The sequence below is a fragment of the Salvia hispanica genome, chromosome 2, assembly GCF_023119035.1.
Source record: "Salvia hispanica cultivar TCC Black 2014 chromosome 2, UniMelb_Shisp_WGS_1.0, whole genome shotgun sequence".
In the NCBI taxonomy this organism is placed as follows: domain Eukaryota; kingdom Viridiplantae; phylum Streptophyta; class Magnoliopsida; order Lamiales; family Lamiaceae; genus Salvia; species Salvia hispanica.
In genome coordinates, this window is record NC_062966.1 from 932,997 (window position 1) to 948,169 (window position 15,173).

The 15,173-nt window shown below is 38.4% G+C and overlaps 2 protein-coding genes across 2 annotated transcripts; one reads left to right on the forward strand and one right to left on the reverse strand.

Annotated features, from left to right (window-relative positions):
• Nucleotides 1–2,877: 2,877 nt before the first annotated feature.
• LOC125208530 (aldehyde dehydrogenase family 7 member B4-like) lies at nucleotides 2,878–6,780 on the reverse strand. The gene is made up of 15 exons (XM_048108164.1): nucleotides 6,580–6,780; nucleotides 6,277–6,428; nucleotides 5,833–5,919; nucleotides 5,600–5,731; nucleotides 5,374–5,446; nucleotides 5,159–5,181; nucleotides 4,999–5,062; nucleotides 4,868–4,913; nucleotides 4,568–4,748; nucleotides 4,300–4,476; nucleotides 4,046–4,210; nucleotides 3,747–3,887; nucleotides 3,571–3,668; nucleotides 3,335–3,484; nucleotides 2,878–3,167 (listed from the first exon to the last, which is right to left on the reverse strand). The coding sequence occupies exons 1-15, from the start codon at nucleotides 6,731–6,733 to the stop codon at nucleotides 3,113–3,115; spliced, it is 1,698 nt and encodes a 565-aa protein (XP_047964121.1). The 5' UTR covers nucleotides 6,734–6,780; the 3' UTR covers nucleotides 2,878–3,112.
• A 1,171-nt stretch (nucleotides 6,781–7,951) lies between these two features.
• On the forward strand, nucleotides 7,952–9,487 carry LOC125205097 (putative late blight resistance protein homolog R1A-10). The gene has a single exon (XM_048103915.1). It carries the CDS (start codon nucleotides 7,952–7,954, stop codon nucleotides 9,485–9,487), a length of 1,536 nt encoding a protein of 511 aa, XP_047959872.1.
• Nucleotides 9,488–15,173: the final 5,686 nt, after the last annotated feature.

A 15,173-nucleotide genomic window follows, 5' to 3' on the forward strand; every position in this document is an offset into this window, starting at 1 on the left:
AAAAGTACATTAACCAAAAATAAAAAATTACATAATAAAATAAAATCCGGGCTTCCACACACGAGCCACCGCCCCACTCTACTCCTCACTAATTTATTAAAAAATACATTAACAAATGTTAGTATGCTTTGAATCCATTATAGTTTGCCGCTAGCCGAACGGGGGTCTCGCTGTTTGCCGCCACCCGACGGTATGACATGTTTGCCGCTACCCGACGGTATGACATGTTTCGTTTGCCGCTACCCGACGGTATGACATGTTTCTGTTTTAGGTTTTAAATTTGTATTGGGTCTAGCCCGTCGTCTGTGTGCCTATTTAAAAATTACATAATTAAAAAAAAAATTCATAAAAAAATATTTAAAAAATACACTATATATTTTTTCAAAAAAAAAATTAAAAAAATTAAAAAATAGCGTGGCCGATTGGCACGCCACAATGGCGGGCCGCAACGCGATCGGCTAGCCCACGCCGAAATTTTGGCCGATTTCCCGCTAGCCTACTCCAATGGTTCGGCTAGCCGATCGGCTAGCCACGTCAATCGATGGCTAGCCTACCATTGCGGATGCTCTTATGTTACATACTACTAGTATATTACAATTCGACCGTGGAAATGAACAGTGATGCAAATGACCACATTATGGCGCTTCACGCAATATTTTTTAAATTTTACTCCCTCCATCCCACTTTAGGAGTCCCGATTAAGTTCGGCACGAGTTTTAAAAAATATTAAGAAAAGTTGGTGAAAATAGATAGTGGAACGTGGGTCTTACTTTTTTATATTAGTTTTATAATAAAATTTGAGTGTAAAAAGGTTAGTGGAATGTGAGGCCTAATACCATTTATGTAATATTTCAACCGGGACTCCTAAAGTGGGACACCCAAAAATGATAAATCGGGACTCCTAAAATGGAACGGAGGGAGTAGTAAATTATTAAAATAGAACAATTATATTGTATTTGGACATTAATTTAAAATGATTAATTTACACTAAAAAGACCTCATGTGGACACTCATATTATGATTGCATAGTAATATTGTTTAATAAACTCATAAAGCAACAAGAAAAATATTACTAAAATCTTGGGAATTTAAATTTTTTTTAAGTTTTTCCTTAAATTAGACTACACCATTCCGCCATTTTCCATCTTGAAAGAATAGAATCATCTAGAAGAGAGGACTAAAGGGGTTGTGAAATGTTTATAAATTGTTAGAGGCGAGACCAAAATAAAAAAAAAAACATAGAGACCCCGTTAAATCTAAACGTAAAAGTAACTTTTAACATTTTTATTATTCTTCTCTTAATTTTAGCCATTAATATAATTTTAATCAATTCCGACAAATTCGATAGTAGAAAAAAAAGACGAAGACATTGGTAGAGGCTTAAGCAATCCGTCCATGTCCATTGGACCATTGGTGTGTAATGTGTGTGGATGATATATGACCTTGACTGTCAGCTTGAATTGGCATATACAATAAGGTTAAATTGGGGCCAACTCCCAACTTACAATCAATCATGAATTTTTTTAATTTCTTTACAACAAACATCAATCATATTTTACCTATTTGTAACGACCCATCCCAATAATTGATATTGTGCTTTTCCTCGAGCCCCTTCCCCTTTTGAATACACCTTGCTTTTCTATTTTAGACCTTGAACTAATAATGCCAAGAACTGTTGATGGTGGTGGGTGCAAGTGCAAGAGAGTCGTCTCGTCGAGATTTATCGAGGACTGATTTATAAGATGACATCAGAGAGTGATTTTATACATACAAAATTGAACTTATATTTTTCGCAACTGACTTGACTCGAACTTATATATATGGATGGACTACATTCGAGTGATTATAGAAGTCAAACTCTATGGTACCCGCATATAACTTAGAGCTAAGTTGATTGAAGTAAGCTCCGTTAGGACTTCAATATTTGTTAGTAGTATATTTTTTTAGTCCAAAATTTAAAATTCAACATTTTTATTTCAATCTTTTGATGAGAAAAAAATTGTCACTCTCTCTGCCACGACATCACCTAAAAGGACAGATTTGTCATTTGCCAACACCTATTTTGTATAAATTGAGTGGGCTAGTGGTTATGGTGATCATGTATTTGATGGAGTATTATTTATTTTTAAAGAAAATTCAAACTACTATAATAGTAGTATATAAATATTAAAGCATCAAAATGTAAATTAGGTTACGATACTGACTAATACGTGCCATTAGTATAATCTCCTTTATTCTCCCTAAACATATAATTTAAAATTTAATCTTTTGACAAATTAAGTAATCACTCAACTCACAAACGAGAGCAAAATGACAAAAATAATGAGCCAACTTATGCAAAAGAGGTTAATTTAACAACTAATTAAAACCAATCATACATGTCACTTTTCTATGGTATTGTAATATTTTTATTCAATTACAGTAGATTTGGTGAACAACTTTTTGAAGAGAGAAGGGATGAGATCGAATACTTTTTAATTTGTTAAGTATACTTTTTCAAACATATAATCATCAATTTTGAGATAATGACAGTCTGGTTAGCTAATTTAATTCATATATCAACAATTCCATTTAAGTAGATAGAAAGTATGAATCCACAAATTGTGCCACTAACTACACCTATCTTTCAACGGCGTTTGACTTTATTGGTAAAGTCGTGTTTCGATCTCGTATTTTATTTTATTTTGTTCATGCATAATCTACAATAATATTTCTCTATATGCCGAATTTAATGGAGTTTTCATGGCCGGTGATGGGGCCCGTCAACCTTCTAGACCCCACCCGGATCCCGCCTCCCGCCTCAGATGACAATAATCGTAATAGAGGATCCGGCTTGCATATCGTCATCGTAAAACGAACCGGTGAACAACAAAAGGATGCAATAGAGAATGTAGGAGTTATTATTTCAAACCCTTTTAAAATTTCAATTCTTTCAGTTCATTTACAACAGCAAGTTGAAAACTATGCTTTATTTCATGAATAGTTGAAAACATTCTAGAAATAGAGAGAGCCATAGCTCCTCAGCTAGAAGTCTTCTCTGATCATTCAGATTCTTGCCATAGTTTTTCGACAACAAAGCATACCCGGCTGAATCGAGCTCGCTCGTTGTTTACTACCCGAAGTTGATCCCTTGAGCTAGAGGCAGCTCGCTTCCGTAGTTGATGGTGCTGCATATATACAAAGCAATATGAACATAGTCAGGACTCAGAAACAAAATCTGAAGGAACAAACGAGCTTTGTTAGCTCTGATCGTGCTGCAGGGTTCTCGATGGGAACTTTGATGAGACGACGATACAAAGATAGTCACTTGAAAACAACATAATCGGGTTTTTACCAAGTTGAGCGCCTCATGTATTGTTTCCAAGAATCGCTTCCAGCTTCACGTCCGCCTCCAGTGGCTTTCTCGCCACCAAAAGCACCTCCAATTTCAGCGCCGTTTGTTGGGATGTTGACATTCACAATACCACAATCACTTCCTTGGGGACTGTATCAAGATATGGGTTCAGTCAATATCTCGAAGAAGTTGTAATTTTACAAGAGAACAGCGAGGAAGGGCGTCTCATCACTCACCCGATCCATTTGAATATAATTTCAGGTCTGCGGGTGAAGATGGAACTACTCAGGCCTTGGGGCACGGAATTGTTTATTTCGATTGCTTCCTTCAGAGTCTGCCAAGAAAACTAGTCGTGTGAAACAATTGTACGACGAAAACTGGAGATCTTCGGGCAGCTGAAAAGTAGGCATACCTGAAACTTCATCACATGGAGAACAGGAGCAAACAATTCTTCCTTAACAACCTCAGCACTCGAAGAAATTTCAACTATCGTAGGCTGCACGAAATTTCCTTCAGACTCTACAACACCACCACCACAGATAATCTTTCCTCCCTGCATTTCAACATGATAAACACATGTCAAAAACATCTGTTAACAATTAGAGTTTATTCATCTCAAATTCAGAATTTAAAAGATTTTATTAGGGCAAACGCATCGGAGTGTGCCTTTTAAATGAATATGACCACAACAGAGAAAGGTTAAGCACGAACCTGAGATTTGATTTTCTCGATTCCCTTCACAAAATTTTCCCTCGAAACAGGAGTGTGCAGCGGCCCAAGTAAGGTACCTTTCTCTAATGGATTTCCGACTTTGACTTGCTTGTAGACATCACATAACCGGTCAAGTACTTTCTCATAAACACTCTCGTGAAGAAGCTGCATTTTCAGGATGTGGCAAAAAAGAGGTTATGCATCGAATGTCGACTATATCATCTGCAGAGAAGACTGCAAAGTATGTACCATACCAATCTACGGCAAGTTGTGCATCGCTGACCAGCAGTACCAACAGCAGCGAACAGAACAGAGCGAACAGCGAGTTCAATGTCGGCATCATCCATGACTATAATGGCGTTATTACCACTTAGTTCGAGCAGGCACTTGCCGTACCTTTGATTCACAGTCTGTTGAACCATTAGACCCACCTAGAGATATCACCATTCAAACTTTTAGGACTTCGGAAAATGGAAATACTCTAGACTTGTTTGGGCGAGCAGTGAGCACGTAAACTAGTACCTTTGAACTCCCGGTGAACGAAACTAGGGGAACACGTGGATCTTTTGCTATAGCTTGGCCAATTTCAGCACCTCCACAAAATACTGTGAAAATTGCTCCCGGTAAATTGTTTTTCTCGAATACTCCAGCGATTATCTTCGTCATAGCTATGGTGATGAGAGGTGTGGTTGGAGCACCTTTCCTGAAAATTGTTATACAATCCTCGAAATTCATAAATGCAAAACTACTGATAATTATGATTGTCACTAACATAAATAAATTGCAACATCCGTTATAGACTTATAGCAGAGAGCGACTCACCACACAACAGAATTTCCACAAACTAGAGCTATGCACGCATTCCATCCTACAATTACACGACAAAAGATTTTAAGCTTCGGCTATCCTAACGTATAATATCAAAACTCAATATTCTTGCTCAAAATACTCACCAAGAACAGCACAAGGGAAGTTGAAGGCTGTAATAACACCAACTATCCCTAAGGGATTCCACATCTGTATGTCGGAGATAAGATGCATATATCAGATATAAGGATGGATTGCCATAAACATAAACCGTAAGCTCCCAAGAAAATTATAGCTCTTGCTTACCTCCAACATCATGTGATTAGGTCCTGTTAAGATGGCAACAAGTTGAAAACAGTAAAGAAATTAGTCATTTTTCAATTACATAAGCGTATAAGCATATCTACATGATTCCATACAATACTTGCAAGCCCAAAATATATGATATCTATAGTTCACCGAGACATAACATCAATTATATGTGATGAAAACTTGGAGGATCGCAATGTTGTCAAGCTTACGTTCAGAGGGAATAACGGATCCATTCAGCTGACGACTTAATCCCACAGCAAAATCACACATATCAATTATTTCCTGCAATAATATTTCCCCGAAAAAAGAGAATAAGCTGAACTTTATCTTTATATTTCATCGAAGTTAACAGAAAGCAAGATCCCAACAATGCATATGACACGAATAAGAATATAGTATAAAATTACATTTCACTTCCCAAATTTAAACACAAACCTGAACCTCCCCGATTCCTTCAGCAAGTATTTTTCCCATTTCAAGGGATACAAGCCGGCCGAGGTGATGGAGTTTGGTTCTCAGTGCATCACCAATTTGCCTTACGATTTCTCCTCTCTTTGGTGCTGGAATCTGAGACAAGACGAGACATCATATCACATCTGCCCATTTCTAAGCTTACTAAATACATCGAAAACACTTTTGCATCATAATGAAAGAAATCAAAACAGAACCTGCATCCATATCTTTGTAGCATCAGCACATGCCTCCATTCCTTCCTCATAGTCTTGAATGGATGCTTCAGAAACTTCAGCAATCGGCTAAAACCAAGAAACGGTCCACACCCGATTAGAAGTCAGTCAATCACATCAGACCACACAATGTAAGTGCATTCTAAATTTGGAAAAGAATCTCAAAATCTTGCAACTTAGCAAAAAGTAGCATAGATCTCAATTACATGAAAAATTGATTGAGTTCAGAAAAGAATCACAGTCCAAATTAAGATCATCTAAGTTCATTTAGTAGTGCATTTCCCCCAATTCTAATTCAATTGATCAATTTGATATGATCCATCAGTTCTGATCAGCCAATCACTAAAACACTAACTTCAACACATCCAAAGCTTCTCAAAACAAACAAAAAACATCGAAATTCAAAATAAAATCAGCTCAAAACACCTTATTATCAGCAGGATTCACAGAAGAAACCACAGGCCCACTCCCTTGCCAACCCCCATTGACATAACAGCCCGAATTCCGCGGCCCGAGCCCGATTTCCTTCAGGAAGTCGTACTCCCTCTTCGCGAAGCTCATTTCTGCAAAACTCGAAACTGCACAAAAGGCAAATCCTCAAAAATTTGGGGGGAAAATAGAGTGCTAAAAAGGGGGCATTCGCGACGCATATAGGGGGTTGTACCGTAGGCAGGAGAAGTAGTACTCAATTGAGACATTGAGCGAGAGAAAAATGGAGCAAGAACTTACAGTGGGATATGGAATAGTACGGTATAAATGGTGACGAACGGGAGAAAGATGAGGAAGAAGAGGCGTGCCCGCTTAGAAGTCTACGTGGGTGTGTGATGGAAGCAAATTTGTGAATGCAAAATCCAAACTTTTTAGTCATTTTAACGACAATCATTTTTGTTTCTCTCTCTTGTTTACTCTCCCTTTTTCATGAAAAAGTTGCAGAGATAATTTTGATATGCATATATTTTTTGATGATCAAGATTGGATTTTTATGTGAGTTTTTGGAATTTCTTATAACTGAGCTAAAAGAAAATGCTAATTTATGAATGTAGTTTACTTTTCCAGTGTGATAAATAATTTCTATAAAAAGTGACAAAAAAGTAGAAAATTGACTATATTGTTAGGCTGGTTGGTGTATGTACTTTCAACCTTTCATTTTCGACATAGTATGATATTAGGCTTTGATAGCAAAAGGAGAGTTGGACTATGCTCCACGTGCACAAAAATTAAAAATTACAATCCAATTTATTTAAGAATTATAAAGAGATGGGGAATTTTCTTTTCATTTTTCTTGTTAATAAAAAATTAGTGGTTGGCGTAATGACAAAAGCTACTAGTAGAATTAATTCTTATTCTTGGAGAATTGTTTCTATTAATTAGTTGAATGCTCATTGGCAATTTATATCCAAAGGAATAAGTAAATTTATTACTAATTATTTTGGTTCAAGTTCATCCAAATATACGAATCCTTTACCCCATTATTACTTAGTCATATTTTATTATTTTTATATTCTATTTTATATAAATGTAGTATTTTTTGTAATCGTTATGATCATGACTCATTTCTAAAAGAAATGTTTTGATTTTTCAACTGAAAAAATAACCGGAACAAAATTCAATTTCCTAATCCTAAGCCCTAATTCCCAAATTTGTAGCCCTAAATCATCAAATTCATCGTCATGATTTGCAGGTTATTCAATTTAAGAACTCTTTTTACTCTTCTACCCATCCATTCAATCCACACAGAAACTTCAGAAATGAGCTAAGAAAGAGAAAGCTGATGCAGATTTGAAGATGAAGATGAACAAAAGGTAGTATATTCAGTTTATCATTCAGTTAAATTAGAACGAACTAGTTTTATGTTTATGTGTTTAAATTTGCCGTTTTATTGAGCACTTCATTTTTGTATATATATTGAGCGCTTCAATCGGCATGTCTGAGGGGAGACTCTATGAAGAAATTATTAGTTAAATGATAGATGTAAGAAGGTGTCAAAGTTCCAAGATGCCTCATTTAATCAATCATACAACTTCCCTTTTGACATTTCAGAATCACCATCTCATTTTCATTCATCTTCTTCTCTGGATTGATAGCACAAGATTCAAAAATCATGGCAGCTTATGCAGCTTTGGTTTCTGTTATGAATATCATAGATACCCTTAACAGACATCCTCACCCTCCCATCTCTCTCCACCCTAAACAGGCTGAGTCTCTCACTGAAAAGATCACTTTCCTTGAAGGTTTTCTTGGAATCTATAGTCCCCATCTCCCCTACAGCAAAGAAGCCGATCCATTGGAGAGTAGCATCGCAGATGCAGCTTATGCAGCTGAATACATAATCGAATCGCATATTGTGGATCAGATCAAAATGGACGGGGTAAGGGCTGGCCCCAAGTCCTTGTACGAAGCACTAGAGGAGGTGATCAAAGACATGGATCTGATCGAGAAAGAAGCCAAGGAAATCAAACAGACTTTGGGCGTCCAACATCAGCTGCACACCAAGTCAACACCTTCAGATTCCTTGAAGTCTTCTCCGATTGCAAAGGAGAGTAGCATGGTGGGTGCTGAGGAGGCCTTGCTTGAAATGAAGGATAAACTCACTTCTGATTGCCGTGATCTACAGATCATTCCCATTGTAGGAATGGGTGGCTCTGGTAAGACTACTCTTGCTATGAACATTTATCAAGACCGTCTTATTAAGGAGCATTTTTATGTTTCCGCTTGGGTTGCCATATCTCAAGAGTATAACATTCAAGAAATCCTCGTACACATTCTTCGTCAGTTAAATCAAAATGTTGGTCAAACATCGAGTGAGGAAGGTTTAGGAGAAATCTTGCATAAAAACTTATTTGGTAGAAAATACTTGATTATACTTGATGATATGTGGAGTATAAAGGCGTGGGATGGGATTAGGTGGTTTTTACCGGATAACAAAAATGGTAGCAGAATAGTGGTAACAACTAGGCTATCAAACCTGGGTTCTGATTTATCCCACTCTAAAAACTTTGAGATGAGACTTTTGAATTGGTTTGATAGTTGGGAGCTTCTCTCCAAAATTGTGTTTGGAGAGAACGTTTGCCCACCAGAATTGGTGGACATCTGTTGGAGAATAGTTTCCGGCTGCAAAGGACTTCCATTGGCGATTGTTGTGATTGGAGGACTTTTGGCCAAATCCAACCATACAAGAGAGATTTGGGGGTCCATACAGGAAAACTTGAGTTCAATAGTGAATTCAGAGGATGATGAATGGTGTTTTAGAATATTACACATGAGCTATAAGCAATTGCCGGTTTATCTGAAACCGTGCTTTCTCTATATGGGGAATTTTCGTGAAGATAAGGTGATACGTAGATCACTGCTCGTTGAATTATGGGTTGCTGAAGGAATTCTCAAACCAATAAGTGGGAAAAGCTTGGAAGAGATAGCCAAAATGTATTTAAAGGATCTTGCCGATAGAAATCTTGTTTTGATTGATAAGATTGGGACTAATGGGGAGATAAAATCCTGCAAAATTCATGATTTGTTGAGAGATATGTGTTTGAAAGAAGTTAATAAGGAAAGGTTTTATCATGTCGTAAGAAATGATCCTTCGAGCACATTTAATCCATACATAAAAGGCCAACGTCGTGTTTTTTTTCCAAGATGACAAAAGTATCCGTTGTAACTTGTAACCAATGTGGCCATGACCAAGTACCAACAAAGGACATTAGGGAGGCAACTCGTAGTGGTGGTCTGACAATGGAGCCCACCGTGATTGACAAGCAACTGAAAAGGTAACTGGTGTGGCAATTTTCTAGACCAAATGTGTTCTCTTTCTTCTCCTAATAGGCTAGTTTTTTTTGCATGAATTCTCATGTTTGATCGGTTACAAACTGTTTGTTGAGATATTCACAAGATCTGTTTCGCTTCTAGGAACGTTAATTTCTTGATGTAAACATTGTTCCTTAGGGCATCTTCAACGCGTTGGATTTCACCTCTATAAATCCTTGTGAATTTTTGCCTCTGATTTTAGACTTATTTGTACGGTGTTATAAGTTTAGTTTTTTTTTTATATATAAAATGTTGCACTTAATTTTAGTGCTCCGTTTTCAAAATATTTTGTGAGATACATTTGTGATGAGTGGTAACATGCACGCGTGAATTTGAGAAAATTTATGTGATTGATTCCTTTTCAAGTCTATTTAGTATTTCACGTGTAATAACTTGTGCATGTAGATATGAATTGAGGGATTCTTGATATTTCATGTGGTAATTAATTTTAATAATATTTATTGAGTTGCTGAAAAACAGGCCCATTATTCAAATCGAATAGAAATATTATTGTAAATATGCCCAAGTTTCTAATATAACCTTGTAATAAAGTTTGAGCTTAAGCTTTTTCTAGTGTTACTTTTGTTCTACTGTAAAAGAACTTTTCAGTATTGTTATTTCTAGGTAAATTTTTTCTCATCTTTCCAATTCAATAAATATTGGACTGCAAAAGAGTCAATAGAGGAACATGGGAATTTACAAAGCATTATTGGCATCGAAGATCTTATCCACGAGATACTGACCGTTGGGCCATGTTGAAATACTATAGGGATCGAATTGTGTGTTTATTTACTTGTATGTGTATCATACAATGACCATACATTTATAGGCTAGAGAATATTCCCATATGGAATACTAATTTCTTCCTAATTTACAGAGATTGCGTTCTATCTACGGAAGGAGATCAATTAGGGATCAATGATGAAGATTCCCTGCCTTGATCTTAGAACTTCAATTCCCAGAAAGTATTTGAGGGAGCCTAGATCCTTCATTTCAAATTCTTTGAACAAATTCTTTCGCAGTTCTCCTATTTCCTCCTCGTTATCCCCCGTGATAATCATATCATCTACATAGATGATCAGACATGTAATCTTCCCATCTTTCTTCTTGATAAATAGTGTATGATCTGAGTTACTCTGCTTGTACTCATACTTCTTCATCACTTCAGTAAATCGGCTGAACCACGCCCTTGGAGATTGTTTCAGTCCATACAACGTCCTCCCGAGCTTGCAAACCTCACCCGGTTGGAAATCATCAGTGAATCCCGGGGGAGGAACCATATACACCGGCTTTGGCAGTTCCCCGTGTAGAAAGGCGTTCGTCACGTCAAACTGGTGGAGGGGCCAGTCTTTATTCGCCGCAATTGAGAATAGTACTCTAATGGTATTAATCTTAGCCACTGGAGAGAATGTTTCAGCATAATCAACTCCGTAAGTCTGACTATACCCTTTTGCCACGAGGCGAGCCTTATATCGCTCAATTGATCCGTCTGGCCTTCGTTTGATGGTGAACACCCATCTGCATCCCACTGGCTTAACTCCTTCCGGCAATTTCCCTTTATCCCAGGTATTATTCCTCATCAAGGCTTTCATCTCTGTGAACATTGCCTCTCTCCAATGTCTGATTTTCATTGCCTCCTCGGCAGTATGTGGTATTTCCTCCTCCTCATACAGGGCTGCCTCAAAAGCTCGGGCCATCTTCGTTAGATTTGCTTGTGCGAAATTGGCCACTCCATATCTACTTTTCACCCCAACTTTGCTCGGGGAGTACCGGTTCGGAGGGACTCCGTGAGTGTTCCGATAAGGGAGTAAATATCTGCCCGTATCACTATCCACCGTATTCTCCTCAATTTCTGCATCGTTAGTATCAACAGTAGTATTCTCTTCGGGTACTAGATCTCAGAGATGGTAATCGAGAGAGGCATTGTATGGAAGATACACAATGGTGGCAAAAATGAATAGAGAAGGAATATTTTGATTGTATTTCTGTGTTGTATTCTCTTGAATGTTACAGCAGCCCCATTTATAGGGTAATACAATCATGGGGTAAAACCCCTTCATTCTAGGAACTACACAATAATAATTATCTCCTAGGAAATGTATTAATATTGATTAATACAACAGTTACCAATTAATTGGTAAATGCTACTAGCCGTTAGCCCTTCTTTGACACTCCCCCTCAAGTTGAGCAATGGTATCTCCAATGTTCAACTTGGCTAGAATTTCTTTGAAGCTTCTTGGATTCACGGCTTTAGTTAAAATATCTGCCAACTGCTCTTCAGATCGAACAAATGGGAACTCAATAATTCCTCCTTCAAGTTTCTCTTTGATAAAGTGGCGGTCGACCTCAACATGCTTGGTTCTATCATGTTGTACTGGATTTTCTGATATGCTTATTGCTGCTTTATTATCACAGAATAGTTTGCTCTTTCGGTTTGGTGAACAACCGATCTCCGTGAGTAGCCTTCTTAGCCACATAATCTCCATGAGTCCACTCTTGATGCCTCGAAATTCTGCTTCAGCACTTGATAGAGCTACCACCTTTTGTTTTTTGCTTCTCCAAGTAACAAGGTTGCCTCCTACAAATGTGAAGTATCCGCCGGTTGACTTTCTGTCGACTGGATTGCTTGCCCAATCGGCATCTGTATAGCCATCAATCTCGAGATCTTATCCTTTCTTTAAGAATACTCCATAGTTTGTCGTGCCCTTCAGGTATCTCACAATCCTGAGAGCTGCATCCATATGTTCTTTCTGGGGTTGGTGCATGAACTGACTGACAACTCCCACTACATATGTGATGTCGGGTCTGGTATGGGAGAGATAGATTAGTTTTCCAACTAGTCTTTGGTATTTCCCTCGGTCTGCGGATCTTGCTCCTTCGACTATCTTTAACCCATGATTTGTTATCATAGGTGTTTCCGCAGGCTTGCAATCTAGGAGTCCGGTATCTGTCAAAAGATCAAGGACATATTTCCTCTGTCTTAAGAAAATCCCATGTTCTGATCTTAACACCTCTATCCCTAAGAAGTACTTAAGGGGACCGAGATCCTTCATGTCAAACTCGTTGAACAAGTTAGATTTGAGGTTGCTGATTTCTTCCACATCATCTCCTGTGATAATCATATCGTCAACATAAATGATGAGACATGTTACCTTGTCTCCCCTTCTCTTGGTGAAGAGTGTATGATCAGAGAGACTCTGTTTGAACCCATGCTTGATCATTGCTTGGCAAAATCTTCCAAACCATATTCTTGGAGACTGTTTTAGTCCGTACAAAGTCTTCCTCAATCTGCACACTTGACCTGGGTTGAATTCACCGTTAAATCCTGGCGGGACTGCCATGTAGACCTCCTTGTTTTTCTCTAATTCCCCGTGAAGGAAGGCATTTGTCACATCAAATTGATGCAACGGCCAATCTTTACAAGCAGCAACTGACAGTAATGCTCGGATCGTGTTTAGCTTGGCCACTGGGGAAAAAGTTTCGTCATAATCAATCCCATATACTTGAGTGTATCCTTTTGCCACCAATCGTGCCTTGTACCTCTCGATTGACCCATCTGCACGTCTCTTGATTGTGAAGACCCACCTACATCCGACGGGTTTCTTTCCCTTAGGCAAAGTACATTTTTCCCATGTTTCATTTTTTACTAAGGCATCAATTTCTTTCTTCATAGCTTCTCTCCAATGTTTGTGTTTGACCGCCTCTTCAAACGACTGAGGGATCTCTTCTTCTTCATACAAAGCAGTTTCAAAAGCTCGAGCCATTTCCGTAAGATGGCCTTGGGCTATATTTGCTATTGAGTATCTTGTTTTTCGCCCTTTCCAGTCTGGAGAGTATCTCTTGGGAGGTATTCCCCTCGTGCTTCTATGCGGTAGTTCATACCCCCCTGTATTCTCGATTCTGCCACTGTCTTCACTTTCTTGGTTTCTCCTGTCAATGTCAGTATTATTTAATGGAACTATGTTCGTTTCAGAGTCATTTACCTCAGGATTTGAAGACGGGGTTGATGGTTGGTTGTTATTCCCGAATTCAGTGATCTGATCAGTGAAATGCGATGGCCCATTGGTTTGGCTAATTATTTCTGGTGGGATGTTTTCTTTGACAAGGTTGGATTCTTATGTGACAGGATTGGATTCTTCTGTGGCCTCATTTTCCTTTTGTGTAGACTCAGGTTGTTGAGTTGGGATGCATAGCCAATTTAGTGGGTCGCTAATTGGTCTATTTGTTTGACTCTCCCCCTAACCACTAGATTGACTCTCCCCCTGACCACTAGATTGGCTGTAATAGTACTCTGTCTCCACGAAGTCACAATTCATAGTGATATGCATGTGTTTGGTTAAGGGATCAAAACATCGGTACCCTTTTTGATTGACTCCATACCCTAGGAAAACACATTTAACAGCATATGGGGAGAATTTGGTACGCTCATGTTTTGGGATATGGACGAAAACCGTACAACCGAAAATTTTTGGGTCAAGGGTAAGAGAAGTTGGTCTTTGTATGGTCTCGTGGTTGATAAAGGTATCGATGGGTGTTTTGAAGTTAAGGATACCTGTTGGGAGACGGTTCATGAGGTAAACTGCTGTAGCAACCGCTTCTGGCCAAAAAGATGTAGGGATCTTGGATTCGATGAGAAGGGCTCTAGTAATCTCGAGAATGTATCTATTTTTCCTTTCCGCTACCCCATTCTGTTCAGGTGTGTAAGCACAGGAAGTTTGGTGGACAAGCCCTTTTTCAGCAAAGAAGGTTTTCATGTTTGTATTGATGTATTCCCCCCGTTGTCTGACCGTAGGATTTGGATTTTTTGGTTATATTGGGTATGGACAAGACTGTAGAATTGAGTAAATTTTTCAAAAACTTCAGATTTATTTTTTAAAAAATATACCCAAGTCATACGAGAATAGTCATCTATGAAAAGAAGGAAATAGCGAAGACCCTGCCCTCCATTGATTGGAGCGGGACCCCAAACATCCGAATGAATCAAGGCAAAAGGGGAAAGAACTCGAGTATTATTCAATTTAAAAGAATGACGGTGGCTTTTAGCCAAATGACAAGTTTCACAATCAAGAGAATCCACACCCGAGACTATCTTAGGAAAGAGTAACTTAAGATATCCTATGGAAGGATGCCCTAACCGACGGTGTATGAGCCATGCCTGCTTGTTAGTTGATCCACGAGCTAGCAATGTCGTACTTTGTTGGGCCATCGCATCCACATAGTACAGTCCACTTCGTTCAGTGCCACGCCCAACTATCGTCCCCGTCTTGATATCCTGTAGCATGCAAAAACGAGGTTGCATTAGTAATTTTAATCCAAGTTCCCTTGTAGCATGACTGACAGATAGAAGCTTATGAGAAAAGGTAGGGACGAAAAGACAGTTAGAGAGCCGGAGGGTTGGAGAAATAACAATGGTGCCCGCCCCCTTAACTTGTGCTAAATCCCCACTGGCTGTTTGGACATAGGTTTTAGTGGGCTTTGATATATCTTGGAAATCAGAGATATCAAAGGAGATTGTGTCGGTG

Excerpts from the sequence above, each read along its gene's own strand:
- LOC125208530 (XM_048108164.1), bottom strand. The coding sequence starts at position 6,733 with ATGATTGTCGTTAAAATGACTAAAAAGTTTGGATTTTGCATTCACAAA. Across the intron at positions 5,732-5,832 it reads CTACAAAGATATGGATGCAG|ATTCCAGCACCAAAGAGAGG; the intron begins GTTCTGTTTTGA and ends GTCTTGTCTCAG. Across the intron at positions 5,063-5,158 it reads CTAATCACATGATGTTGGAG|ATGTGGAATCCCTTAGGGAT; the intron begins GTAAGCAAGAGC and ends TCCGACATACAG.
- LOC125205097 (XM_048103915.1), top strand. The coding sequence starts at position 7,952 with ATGGCAGCTTATGCAGCTTTGGTTTCTGTTATGAATATCATAGATACC.